General features: G+C 60.4%; 2 protein-coding genes across 3 annotated transcripts; both read right to left on the reverse strand.

Moving 5' to 3' along the window:
* Positions 1–7: 7 nt before the first annotated feature.
* Positions 8–3,440, reverse strand: GIPC3 (GIPC PDZ domain containing family member 3). Its single transcript, XM_060006529.1, has 6 exons — positions 3,198–3,440; positions 2,249–2,434; positions 1,954–2,134; positions 649–761; positions 291–372; positions 8–159 (listed from the first exon to the last, which is right to left on the reverse strand). The coding sequence occupies exons 1-6, from the start codon at positions 3,438–3,440 to the stop codon at positions 8–10; spliced, it is 957 nt and encodes a 318-aa protein (XP_059862512.1).
* A 2,759-nt stretch (positions 3,441–6,199) lies between these two features.
* HMG20B (high mobility group 20B) lies at positions 6,200–11,796 on the reverse strand. Of its 2 annotated transcripts, XM_060007400.1 has the most exons (10): positions 11,731–11,796; positions 11,395–11,450; positions 10,799–10,907; positions 10,108–10,311; positions 9,349–9,469; positions 8,957–9,003; positions 8,604–8,676; positions 8,163–8,378; positions 7,381–7,513; positions 6,200–6,684 (listed from the first exon to the last, which is right to left on the reverse strand). In XM_060007400.1, the coding sequence occupies exons 2-10, from the start codon at positions 11,430–11,432 to the stop codon at positions 6,207–6,209; spliced, it is 1,419 nt and encodes a 472-aa protein (XP_059863383.1). In that variant the 5' UTR covers positions 11,433–11,450; positions 11,731–11,796; the 3' UTR covers positions 6,200–6,206. The 2 variants fall into 2 exon arrangements, with proteins under 2 accessions (XP_059863383.1, XP_059863384.1); XM_060007401.2 differs by lacking the exons at positions 6,200–6,684; positions 11,731–11,796 and adding an exon at positions 6,694–6,855 and having other exon boundaries at positions 11,395–11,667.
* Between the last annotated feature and the right edge of the window lie 945 nt (positions 11,797–12,741).

Consider the following 12,741-nt stretch of genomic DNA (forward strand, 5'->3'; position numbering starts at 1 on the left):
GGGCAGACTAGCCACAGGCCTCCCTGGCCTCGCCGATGGCGGCCCACACCTCCACCACAAACTCGTCCGGGAAGGCGAACTCGCCCAAAACGGAGTCTAAATGGCGTGCAAACTCCTGGACACTCACTGTCTTCTTGGATGTCTCCACCATGGTGGACGCTGCAGGCCGAGCCGAGGGGAAGTGGGTGAGGGCGCTCCCTGGGGGGACGCCAGCTTCCCCTGGGACCCTTGCCTCCTCCCCATGGGCTGTCCTCCCCCCAGGGTCCACCCGGCTTACCCTGGCCCCTTACCCAGCTCTGGGTCCCGAATGCCCATGTAGCTCTCCAGCAGGTCATCCACCCTCCGAGATGCCTCCTCCTCAAATTCACTAGGCTGGGGTTGTAGGGAGCAAAGCAGAGGGTCAGAAGCCTGGGATCACTCCGAGCCCCCTCCCCAGTCCCCCACCCCTTAGGTGACAGCAGACTGGGACCACACATTAGTCAATGCTTCTGGTCCCACCATTACTGCCCTGACTGACAAGGGCCCACTTTGCAGGTAGGGAAACTGAGGCTGGGCAAAGGAGAGGGTCTTACCCAAGGTCATGCTGAGTCAGCGATAGAGCTCTAGGTGCAAGAGACCCTGATGTCCACCCTTCTCCCCTCCACTCACCACTTCCTCCACAGTGGCGGCCCCCCCAGACCGAAGCCGCAGGGTCTCCCTCCCACTGCTGACTTTTGCCTCCGTGGGGCATTTGCTGCTCCGGCTTCTCTGGCCGATCATATCTGGAGGGGACAGAGTGGAGGAGGTGCATGTGTTCTGGGCAGATCCATATCTTCCTAAACACTCAGAAGCCACCAGCTGAGCCTTTCTAGAACCTTCCTACCCTTCAAAGTCCTCCTTATGTCCATGGGTGAATCCTCAGGGACCATGCTTGAGAATCCTTTCTTCCCTCAAATTTCCCTCCTCCTCTCAAAGTGACTTTCTCTAGAAGAGACTGCTTAAGATTCTCCTTGTTCCCAGAGGATCAATCTAGAAAGCTCCTTGCTCTAGAATTGGCTCTTCCTAACCTGCTCACGGCTCTCAGAGTTCACTGTCCTGCTCCAGGGCAGATCTAGGACCCCATCCTGTCGCACTCCCCTGGGACCTCCCTCCAGATGGGCCAGGGCACCTTTAGAACCTCTTGTTCTGGGACAGGGTGACTCAAAGGGCCAGTCCATGATGAGATAAGAAGCCTGTGCCAGAAAGGAAATTAGCATCCTGCTTCCTTCCTTGAGAAAGTCTGCTTATGGAAAACAATTGTCTGCTGAACTAAACAAGGTGATCTACATTCTAGATCAAGGTTCTCAACCCAGCTGGCACGGGGGGCGGGGGGGGGGAGGAGTGTGATTTTGCGCCCCCCGCCCGTGACATTGACAATACCTAGAGACGCTTTTGATTGTTACAACTCAGGGGAGACACTGGCACCTGTTAGGTCGAACCTGACAGTGCCCAAGACCGCCCCACAACAGTCATCCAGCCCCAGATGTGAATAGTGCTGAGGTTAAGAATCCTTCTTCGACGGGGACCTCCTTATCTCATCCATGGACCAGTCACAGACTTCTCTTTGAAAAGCCCCATTCTAGAGCTCCCTTTGAGAGTCACTCTCAAGAACTCACCAGAGCCTCATAGCAATACTTTAAAAGCTCCCAGACCAGCTACAAAATAGATCCAGATACCTCCTCATCCTTTCCCAATCTTCCCAAGCCTCCCCCGACCCCCATGCCCAGACCAACTCTATAACAATCTAGAAATGACCCTCCTGTTCCTCATACAGTGCCAGAAGCTCCCTGTCCTGTCACCAGAGGCATCTAGAACCTTCCATCCTGTCCCATCCCCCCACCCTTTGCCACCCGGTGCATGCAGAGGACCAATTTCTGGAAGAGCTTCCCCGCCGCCCCCCACCAGCCTGCCCCCTGGGCCCCAGGTGGCCCTCACCGAAAGCTCTCTTGGGCTGAACCAGGCGCAGGGTGAAAGGCTGCGACTTGGGCAGCTCCCGGAGCATCTTGGCCACCTCGTAGTGGCGGCAGCCAACGATTGAGTGGTCGTTGATGGCCTCAATGCTGTCGCCCACGCACACTGCCTCGATCCGGTTGATGATGCTGCCTTCCTTGATCCTCTGCAGGGACCCAGAGTCACTCACAGGGCCACCCCAGCGGCCCCTCTCAGGTCCTGTTCACACCAGAGAGGGGCAGAGAGGGGCACCCGGGAAGCCACCCGCCCCCACGGGCACCTTGATGAAGGCATAGCCAGCCCCGTTGTCAGTGATGGTCAGTCCCAGGGCGTCCTCGGTCTTAGTGACCTCCACCTCTTTGGTCTCGCCGCGCACGTGGGCAAAGATAAAGTCCTCCAACCCTATCTGGCCGCCTAGGAGTTTCTGCATGTCCACTTTGTGGCTGTTTAGGGTGCAGAATAAGATCTGTCCCGAGGGGAGGGGGAGCCCAAAATTAATGACAGACCTCATTCATCCCCCACCGTCTGCGCAGAACAACCGGGGGTTGGGCTCAGGGGCCTGATAGGGAAACCGAGGCGCAAAGAGGCACGAAACCGACCCCAGTCATCCCCTACCAGGATCGCAGTCACGTGTAATGGCAGAGTATGGGATCCTCTCAGAATGGGGTGGGAGGCGAGGAGACTGGGACCCCCAGAATGGGGAGCAGGGTGAGAAGGAGACTTAGGGCAGGAGGACGCCCCCTCTCCCACCCCCCCCAGACTTCCCCTTTTAACCCTTCGTTGCTCTGTCACCCCCGATCTTTTAAAACTGTTCTAAATCTGCTGGCGCCCCCTCGGGGCTGCGAGGCGCACCTACAACCCAGCCCCTGACCCCCCGCGGCCTCGGACTTCTCACCTGAAAGGGGGCTGCCTGGAACCACAGCCCCGCAGCCGCGCCCAGGAAACATAGGCGCTTCCCTGAGAGCTGGGGTCCACTCCTAGCTGGGTCAGCCCAGTGTTTTCCTGGACGAACTAGGCATCCGTTAACCCTAAGACGTGCGCATGTTTTGCGCAGGGGGTCCACCGGGTACGGACACCCCAGGATCTGAGAGGTGCGTCTCTGAGATCCGGAGATCGGGTCCCCTCCATCCGAAGATGGGCGTTCTGGGGCCCCAGTCCCGGCGTCCAGGGTCCACCCCTACCCCCGGTCAGCCGGTGGGCCTCGGGTGCTGGGGGTCCGGGGGCCTCACCTCGGTGGGCGCGATCCCGAAGGCCTCGGCGATCTTGGCGTAAAGCTCGCGGACGTTGGTGAAGCCCTCGATCTTGCCCGTGGGGCTGCCGTGAGCCAGCTGCGTGCGGAAGATGAGGCGCGGGCGGGCTCGGGGCGCGGCCGGGCTGGGGGACGCGGCTGGGGGCTCGGCGGGCGAGGGCGGGGGTGCGGGCAGGCGTGGGGCCTCGGCCCCCCGGGCCTCGCGGGCCGCTGTGGTCTCCATGGCAGGAGGAGCTCGGCCACCGGGGCCACGGCCACAGCCGCCGGATCCGCCGCTTCCTGCAGCCTCCCCTCCCCCGGCCCAAGGAGCGACAGCCGAGCCGTCGGGGTAAGGGGATCCGGGAACCCGAGCCTCCCGGGAAGGCGACACCGCGGAGTGCGGGGGTGTGGGGGGGGAGGGCAGGGGGGCGGGGGGGCTGGCCCCAGGTGTGCCGGCCTTGCCAGGGCCAGCTGTGAACTCTCCAGGGAGCGGGAAAAATAAGGATCACAAATAAGGATGCGGCAGCCGTGGGTGCCCGGGCGCTTGCTCTCTGCTGGGCGCACTCATTTAATCCTTGCAACAACCATAAGAGGTGGGGAGGACGCTTACCCTGGTATAAACTGAGCCACAACGTGTCCATCCTCTGCCCACAGCCCTCCAGGGCTCCCACCTCCCTCGGGGTAAAAACTCAAGTCCTCCCCTCCACGCACAAGGCCCTGCACAACCTGCCCCGTCCCCTCCCTGCCCTCCCCACCTCCCTCTCTCCCCCTTGCTCACTCTGCTCCAGACACACGGACCTCCTTGCTGTTCATTCAACACAACAGGCACTATCCTGCCCCAGGGCCTTTGCACAGGCTGTGCCCCTACACTTGGAACATCTTCTCCCAGATCTCCAAGTGGTTCACTCCCTCACCTCCTTCGGCTCTTGGCTCAGTTGTCACCTCCTATCACCATCTCCCAATCTCTCTTTCTGGCTTTTTTCCTCCCTAGCACTGAGCATGACCTGACATAGCAGATAGTTTATTTATTCATCTTGTGTTTCCTCTGTCTCCTCAACTGGAATGTCAGTTTCGGGAGGGCAGGAGTTCTGGTCTCTTTCATCCCCTGCTGTATCCTGGCACACAGTGGGCACACTGGGTTACAGATAAATTAGAAGGAAGTTCTGGGCACCAGGAGGCGTCTCTCAGAATCCCCTGGGAACACAGCATCTAGGCGTCACCGACAGGAACGATGGTTGGCTCAATAAACAGCAGTGGAATGCCATATAGCAGCTCCAAAGAGAGGCCTTTCGCCTTGGATGAATCTCAGAAACCAACCATTGATGAAAACAGGCAAGTTGCAGAAGGCTTCGGACGATGTAAGAAAATTTATGTAAAGTTTAAAAACGTGCAAAATGGGATACACGCTATAGCACAGATGAACCTTGGAAACACGATGCTCATTGAAAGAAGCCAGATTACAAAGGCCACGTAGCGTGTGATGCCGTTTAGATGAAGTGTCCAGAACAGGCAGATCCATGGAGACAGAAAGTGGATTCGTGGTTGCCTGGGACTGGGGGAGGGGAGGATGGGGAGTGATGGCTAATGGGAGGGGGGTTTGTTTTGGGGGTGATGAAAATGTTCTGGAATTAAGTTGGGCTGGTGGTTGCACAACTTTGTGATTAAACTAGAAGCCACAGAGTCGTCTACTTTCGAACCTTTAGAAACGAACCAAAAAAAAAATCCATCAGGATGGTACTCTTGTGGGAAGACATCCTTTTGTGCTAAAAGTAGGTAAAGACCTGCCCAGGAATGGTAAACTCCAAATTTGGGATGAGGGTACAGAGCCAGGGAGGGCGTGAGAGGAGGGAGCACACACTTGGACGTGGGTGTGTGAGAGTATCGTTTTTCGAGTCTCCTGGGACAACCGTAACAAAGTACCACCAACTGGCTGGCTCATGAACAACAGAAATTTACTCTCTCAGTTCTGGAGGCTAGAAATCAGCAAGACCAAGCTCCTCTGACACCCTGGGTGGCATCCTTCCTGCCCCTCCTGGCTTCTGTTGGTGGCTGGTCATCCTTGGCATTCCTTGGAGGCGTGCTTTGCCTGTGTCTGCCTCCGTTGTCACATGGCTGTCTCCTCTCTGCAGCTGTGTCCAAATCTTTATCTTCTTATAAGGACATCAGTCATATTGGATTAGAGGCTGCCCCACTCCATGACCTCATCTTAACTAATCATATCTGCAGTGACCCTATTGCCAAATACGGTCACATTTTGAGGTTCTGGGGGTTAGGGCTTCAAGATTTTCTTTGGAGGGGACAAAATTCAACCGGTAACATCAGTGCTTGTCAAATTACTCCCTAGAATTTTTAAGCTGCCCCAAACATTCCATTAAAGGCTGAAGTCTCTGAGAGGGTTCCCCAGTAAGTTAAGCATAGAATTGCCATCTGACCCAGCAAGTCTGCTTCTCAGGATCGACCCAGAAGTGAGGGCAGGTGTTCAAACAAAAACCTGTACATGCATGTTCTCAGCTGTACGATTCACAGCAACCAAAAGGTGGGAACAACCCGAAGGGCCATCAACAGATGCTGGATAAACAAAATGTGGGCCATCCACACAGTGGAATATTATTCAGCCAGGAGAAGGAATGAAGCACTGACATGCACTACAATGTGGATGAACTTTGAGAACACGATGCTCAGTGAGAGAATCCAGACACCAAAGGACACGCAGCATGTGATTCCATTTATATGAAATGTCCAGAACAGGTAGATCCAGAGACAGAGAGTGAATTTGTGGGACTTCTCTAGTGGTCTAGTGGTTAAGGCTCCGGGCTTCCAATGCAGGGGGCATGGGTTCCACCCCTGGTCGGGGAACTAAGATCCCACATGCCACGTGGTGTGGCCCAAAAAAAAAAAAAAAAAAAAGTGGATTTCTGGTTGCCAGGGGCTGGGGAGAGTAGGCTTAGGACCCCAACAGAGGGTCCTGGCCTGTTTCCCTCCAAAAGACACACAGGCACAAGCTTGAAATTCAAATTCCATTTTTATTTAAAAAGTCCAATTGAGCAGTGGCAAAGGGGCCCCCTCCACGGGGGTCCCTCAGCTGGATGAGGGTAGGGTGGTCAGTACCAGCCCCCCCATTCTGGGGTAGAGGGCCCCGCCCGGAGTGTGAGAGTGTGTCCCTGCGGCGTGCCTGGCCGTGTGGGCACTTAGGGTGGCACCTGCCAGGCAGGAGTCCCAGTGTGTCAGGTGTGGGTTTTCTCTGCCCTGTGTCCAGGGACTGGTCCTGGAGAGCCGGTGTAGGGTGTGTAACTCTCCCCACACTGGGCGGATGAGCGGCTGCGGGTCTCCTCCTGTCCCGGGTCACGCTGTCCATGTGTGCTGTTCCCACATCCGTGTAGTGTGACGTGCCCTGTGGTGGACCCTGGGGCCATGGGGTTCTGTGCACTGTGCGTGGTGGGCGATTTTTCTGGGTTGGGGTGCTGGGGAGACTGATAGCTAGAGGGATGCTGTAGAAATTTAATTTTAGGGGGGCTGGAGCCCCCAAGGTGCAGGACTGGGCCTGGCCCCAAAGGATGGACCCACACCCCTCCTCCATGGGGTGGGGGTGGGGGAGGGGCCGTGACCAGGGCTTGGTCTTCTCTGGATCATGGGGCAGCAGACACCCTCATAGATGCTCACTGTGACAGAAGGGAGGAGATCTGTGAGGGGGGACCCCCATCATCTCTCAACCCCACCCCCTTCCTGGGTACCCTAGAGGCCATCCTTCTCTGCTCCTTCAGATGCCAGGGTGGGGAGCCTGGAGTTGATCCCACCTATCCTGGGCAGCTGGGAGGCACCCAGAAAAACCCACCCCGAAGCTTTGGGGAAGCTCGGGTCCCCTGGGCCAAGGGAGTGCTGGATGATTCACCAGAGTCGTAATAGAGTACCAGGCCGAATCAGCGCCCCCAGGGGCTAGGCCATTAGCCACCTGCATCAAACCAGCCCCACCTAATAGATCCCGCATGGGCTGTGCCCTCCGAAAAAGAGCCGGCAGCCAGATCCCACTGGGCAGCGCCCACAGACCCCAGAAACCCCGCTGGAGGCCTAAAGCTAGTCTATTTCGCCGGGTCCCGCCAGCGAAGGTCTAGCCTGAGGCAGCCCCTACTCAAGGCAGCCCCAGCTGGGCTGAACGGGCCTGGGGGCAGACCGGCTGGGGCACACACCTGGCGACCTGGGCCAGGATCTCCTTGATGCGGACGATGAGCTTCTCGTGCTGCGCGGGGTCGCGCTCTATGGCACCGTGCAGCCGCGCCATGTAGAAGTCCAGGGTGCTGAGCGTGGGCGTCTCGCCTGTGCCTGGGGGGGGGGGGGACCCGTCAGCCGAGCCCAGCGGAGGAGTCACCGCGGTGGGGTCTCCACCGAAGCAGAGGTCAGAGGGTGGGGGTCTGTAAGCGCGGGGTCCTGGGGAGAGGGTCGGGAGCGCACTTCAGTGGGGCCGGGCGGGCGCGGTCAGGGTGTCTGGACCCGGGGAAATCAAGGTCAGCTGTGGCAGGGGTCAGATGAAGCAAGTTGGAGAGGGCGGGGTCGTGATGGGGGGGGGGATGCGGAGGCTAGTGGGGGAGGGGAAATTGGCCCAGCTCAGCTGAGGAAAGAACGCGGAAGACTGGCATGAGGGGAGGGGTCAGAGGCGGGGCGCGAGAGCCAGCGTGGGCGGGGCTGGCGCAGCAAGGTCTGGCAGCGGGGCGGGAGGCGCTCGGGTAGCCGGGAGCGGGGTCCGCAGGGGCGTGGCGAAAGGGAGGGAGGTGAGGGTTTGTGAAGAGACTGGTGAGGGGGTGAGGGGTAGGGCTCGCGGAGCCGGGCCAGAGGGGGCGGGACTCGCGGTAGCCTGGGCGGAGCCCGAAGTAGTCGAGGGCGGAGTTAGCGGGGCGGGACTCGCGGGGGTGGGAGGAGCGGGGCGGGGGTGGGAGGAGCGGGGCTAGGGTGGTTGGGGGCGGGGCCTCCGCACCCGGCACCGGCAGCGAGGCGAAGCTGGCGGTGAGCGCCTGGCGCACCGCGTGGAGCTGCTGCTGCAGCGCCAGTGTCCGCCGCTCCTCCAGCGCCAGCTCCTGCTCCAGGCGCTCGCGCGCGCTGCTCATGCTCTGCGTGTGCCTCTGCAGCACCGCGTTCTGCTCCTCGAAGGCCACGTTCATCTTCCTCAGGCGCCGCAGCTCCGCCTCCCGCGCTGTAGGCGGGGAGCCGGGTCAGATCCTGGCGCTTCCCTGCCTTCCCTCAGCCACGCTTTGCCCCTCGCTGTGCCTCACGCCAGGCCTTCCGTCACTGCTCTGCCTCCAGCCCCACACCGCAGCTCTCTGGTCTACGGGGGCAGGGGAGGAAGGCACCCACTGCCTACCCCCTTGGCGCCCTCTGGGCCCAACACTTGCTCCAAGAACCTGTGGTCAGCGCTCACCTTTGTTTTGGTCCAAGAACTCTTCCGTGAAGATGGGGACGTCGAAAGTGGAGAAGCCGTCACAGTCTCCACCCTGGGACGACAGGACAAGGTGGCAATATTTTTGGGAGAGGGTGGGAGGGCAGCCACACCCCCTCTGGGACATCCCCTAAGCTTGGGAGGGTCTCCTCAGGCCACCTGGGTCAGAGTCCATTTTACAGCCTTCCCATTGTGTGGCTGTCCAGCCTCTGCTTGCACACATCTGGACCGGGCGCTCACTTCATCCCAGGAGCGACGGTGCTCACTCACCCAGAGGTCTAAGTACCTCCAGACCTTTCTTGCCCAGGTGTCCTCCATGGAGGAGGGAAGCTTACCTTGTGTCCATTCAAAAGGGTATTCATGAGCCCGGAGCTGGAGTCCTCTGGTGGGGGAGGGAGGAGGGCAGGGTGAGCCTCCCAGGTCTCCTCGGACCCCACGCTTTGCTCTGCACGTGCTGTTCCCCCTGCCTGGAACACCATCATTCCCCTCCCCTAGTCAGCCCTACTCATCCTGGGTCAAGATCCCCACCTGGCCCCCTCCCCCCGCCCCCGCATCTGTGTGTGCCCAGTCTCAGCGCTGACCAGCCCTATTCACTCACAACTGTCTGGTTATGTGTGTCTCATTCACACGGGACCGTGAGAGCCCTTTGGAGGGGGTAGGTTGGTCTGCCTGTGTCACCTATCTCAGAGCAGGCACTCAGCTGCCTGGGGGCTGGGGCCCTTCGCACCTTTCTTGATCTTCTTTTCCTGGATCTTCTCTGTGCACATCTTGTAGGCTTCTGACTGCTGGTACGCCCTCAGCTCCTTCATGTACTGCTGCTTCTCCCGCTCAGCCTCGTCTAGGTACCGCTGGCGGGGGCAGCATGAGAAGGCTTGGCCCAGCCCAGGGGCAGGGTAGCCCTCGCAGGGCAAGACCCCATCTCCATCAGTCAGCTCACTGTGCTGCACCTTCCCACAGCGCCCTACTGCCCTCCAGACAAAACCCCACCCTTCAGGCTGCTGCTCAGGCTACCTCCCAACTCCCTGACCTCACCGACCTCATCCCAATTCCAGCCTTTATAAACCACTCCCTGGTGTCTGAATGTCTGCAGGCTCCCACCTCCAGGCTGGACTGCCCTCCCGAACGCATTTTGCTTGTTGAAATCCCAGGGTAGAGGGTGCAAGCTGGTGCTAACGTTTCCTTGATGTTTTTGCAATTTTTAAATTAATTACCAGAACTTAAAAACCATAAAGTTTCTAACAGAAATCCAGCCCCCACCCCTACTTCTTTAGTCTAACGTTGTTTATTAAATTTTATGTCTATTCCAGCCTACTGCTACTCTCCCCTCCCTTCAACAAGCTGGAGAGAGCTAATGGGTGGTCAGTTCTCCAGGTCCTGGAGTCCAGGAGGAACGAAGGACCCTCCACACCTGTTCCTTTGGGGTAAGTGGCTGCAGGTGGGTATCTGAGTGGGTGAGGGAAGGTCAGTTGTCCCGAGCCGTCCCCACCTGCTTCTCCGCCGGCTGCAGCTTGCTCCACTCGGCGCCCAGCATCTTGGTGATCTCAGGAAAGGGCAGGTCCGGGTGGCGCGTCCGGATCTGCTCGCGCCGCTCGTTCAGGAAGCGCACGTAGCCGGTGACAGGTGCCTTGGGCCCATTCGGCAGGATTTTCTTCCGCTTCTTGCCTTTGGGCCAGCCTCGCTTCTTCACCGGCTGCAGAACCCAGCCTCGCCGTTGGGAGGGGCCTGGAGGGCTGGGGCCGGGCCCAGAGGGGAAGGGGCGGGGCCCTGAAAGACTTGGGCGGGGCCTAACCACGAGGTAGGACCCAGAAGGCCTGGAAGTATGGCCTGGTCAGGGTTCAGGGTTGGGAGAGTGTGGTTAAGAGACCCCTGGCCAGGGGTAAAGGGATCAGAGAAGTACTGGGGACAGAGGATCAGCCCAGGGTTGGGGCTGGCTTGTGTTGTGGGCGTGGCCTCGTTGTGGCCGTGGCTTCCGTACTGGCTTCGATCCCTGGGCAGTGGGCGGGGCCTGGACTTAGAGTGGCAGTGGAGCTCTTGGGGCGTGGTATCTGGCACGGGGCGGGGCCTCAGCATCTGGAGGGAAATCTGGACTGTGGGCGGAGCCACAACGAATTCAAATTGAGTTCGGGGCGGAGCTTCAAGACTAAGGGCCGCCGCCACCGCAGTGCAGGGACTCTCACCTCCTCCTCGTGGGACCCCTTCTCTCCGGCCCTCAGGCCCTCGCCGCGCTCTTGCTTGACAGCCACCACGAAGCCCCCATGCTGTCCTGGAGCCTTGCCGCTCGCCGGCCTGGAGCCATGGGAAGCCAGGGTCACCCCCACTTCCCAACACCGACGGCGGAGTTGGCAGAGAGGGCCCTGAGTCCTCCCTCAGAGGAGGGCTCTGAGAGGGTCAGGATCCGGGGGTTGAGGCAGAAGCACTAGGGGGGGCCACAGGGGGCGTGGGAGAGACTAGAGCCACGGGACGCCAGGGCCACCCACGCCCCCACGACGCTAACGCTGGCAGCTAGGGGTTCCTGAGTTCAGGAAGCAGGGGTCAGAGGAGGTCAGGATCCAGGGTTCGGGCAAGAGCAGTAGGGGAGGCTAGTAGGGGACCCCTGAAAGGAACTGGAGCCCGGAGGTTTGGGGGGAAGCCCGTGGGGGCCCAAGGGGGAGGGCCTGCTCCAAGTCGGGGAAGTCAAGACCCTGGGGGGCGGGGGTCGAGGAGCTCCAACGGGACGAGGTGGGGGCTAGGCTGCAGCTCCGAGTGGGCTGGGGGGAGGGGATGTCGCACTCACGCGGCGGCCGCGCCGGGCTGCTTGGGACCGTGGGACATGGCCACTCCCGGCCGCACCTGGAACGTAGACGCGTGGCCGATGAGGGCCGCCCAAGCCGGTGACGACGGGGCCGGGCTGGGGAGCCCCGGAAAGCCGGGTCCGGGGCGCCTGGGGGGGCCGGAACCGGGGGCGGGGAGGCCCTCGAGGGCAGGCGCCCCAAGGATCCTTTGTTGGGCAATCGCCCCCCCAGGAGGCCCAGGTCCGCACCCCCCCGGCCCTGGAAGGGCCCCGCACCGGCCCCTGGACCCCCGTGCCCCCGCCGCCTCGCAGGGCCCCGAGTTCCGCGGCTGTTTTCACCTCCAAAGAAACTTTCCCGGACCTCTCGGCTTCTACGACGCTCCAACCAACCTCCCCGAGCCCGCCCCTGCCGCCCACCCCTGCCGTCCGCCCCGCCCTGTCCCGCCCCCGGCATGCTAATGACGGTTCGGCGAGCGATCGGATTGGGTATGCCCTTCCCCTGGGGCGTGACCATGTAGATGAGGGTCGGCGCGCCCGTTGGTGATTGGCTGGGGCGGCCGCTGAGCCGCGTGGGAGGTAAGTAGGGAACGCTGCGGGCGGGTGCGTCAAGTTCGGCTGCGCTCGGCGGCTCTCGGGACCAATCAGGATGCTTTGAAGCATCGCAAGGAGGAGCTTCTTAAAGGGCCAGTAGGCGCGGCGCGGACTCCTCCTCCCCCTCTGAAGGCGAGACTCCCCGCCCCTGCAGGATCCGGGGACCTGTGACTCCGAGTTGAGCCCCGCCCTAGTTACCCTGGGACGGCGGCAGGTTGCTAGGGGAGGGATTAAGGTCTTTCGGAGCAGCCCCTTACCCCACGGCAAGGTGGGGACCTGTTCTTAGCAAACCTGGAGGGGAAATTTCCCGTTTATTGACAGGACTTGTAGCCCCCGACGCCCTCGCCGTGCCCCGCCCTGCTCTGAGCCGGGGGCCTTTGGATGCAGGGGCTACTCTCTTTCCTGTGAAGGGGCCTCTGCTTTCTCTCCTGTGCAATGGAGATTTTGCACGGTGTTCAGGACCAGGAGGCTGGGATGCTGCGAGGATGAGACCGGGAGCTGGGCTGGAAGCATTTAGGAAAAGGTGGTGTGGACAGGAAAATTGCAAGGACCTCGTGAAGATGGAGGGCCAGGAGACTGCCCTGGGATCTTGGGGATCCCCAGGCAGCAGCCTGGTCTTCTTACAGCCTGGACTGGGGTTGCCTCTGACCCCAGGATGCTAGTTGTGGTTACTGGGTGCTCATGATGGCCCATTAGAACCTAAACAATCTGCCGACATCACCTTCCGGCTCTCACCTCCCTGCACTTTCCTCCTCACTC

This window comes from Delphinus delphis, chromosome 3, assembly GCF_949987515.2.
Source record: "Delphinus delphis chromosome 3, mDelDel1.2, whole genome shotgun sequence".
In the NCBI taxonomy this organism is placed as follows: Eukaryota; Metazoa; Chordata; class Mammalia; order Artiodactyla; family Delphinidae; genus Delphinus; species Delphinus delphis.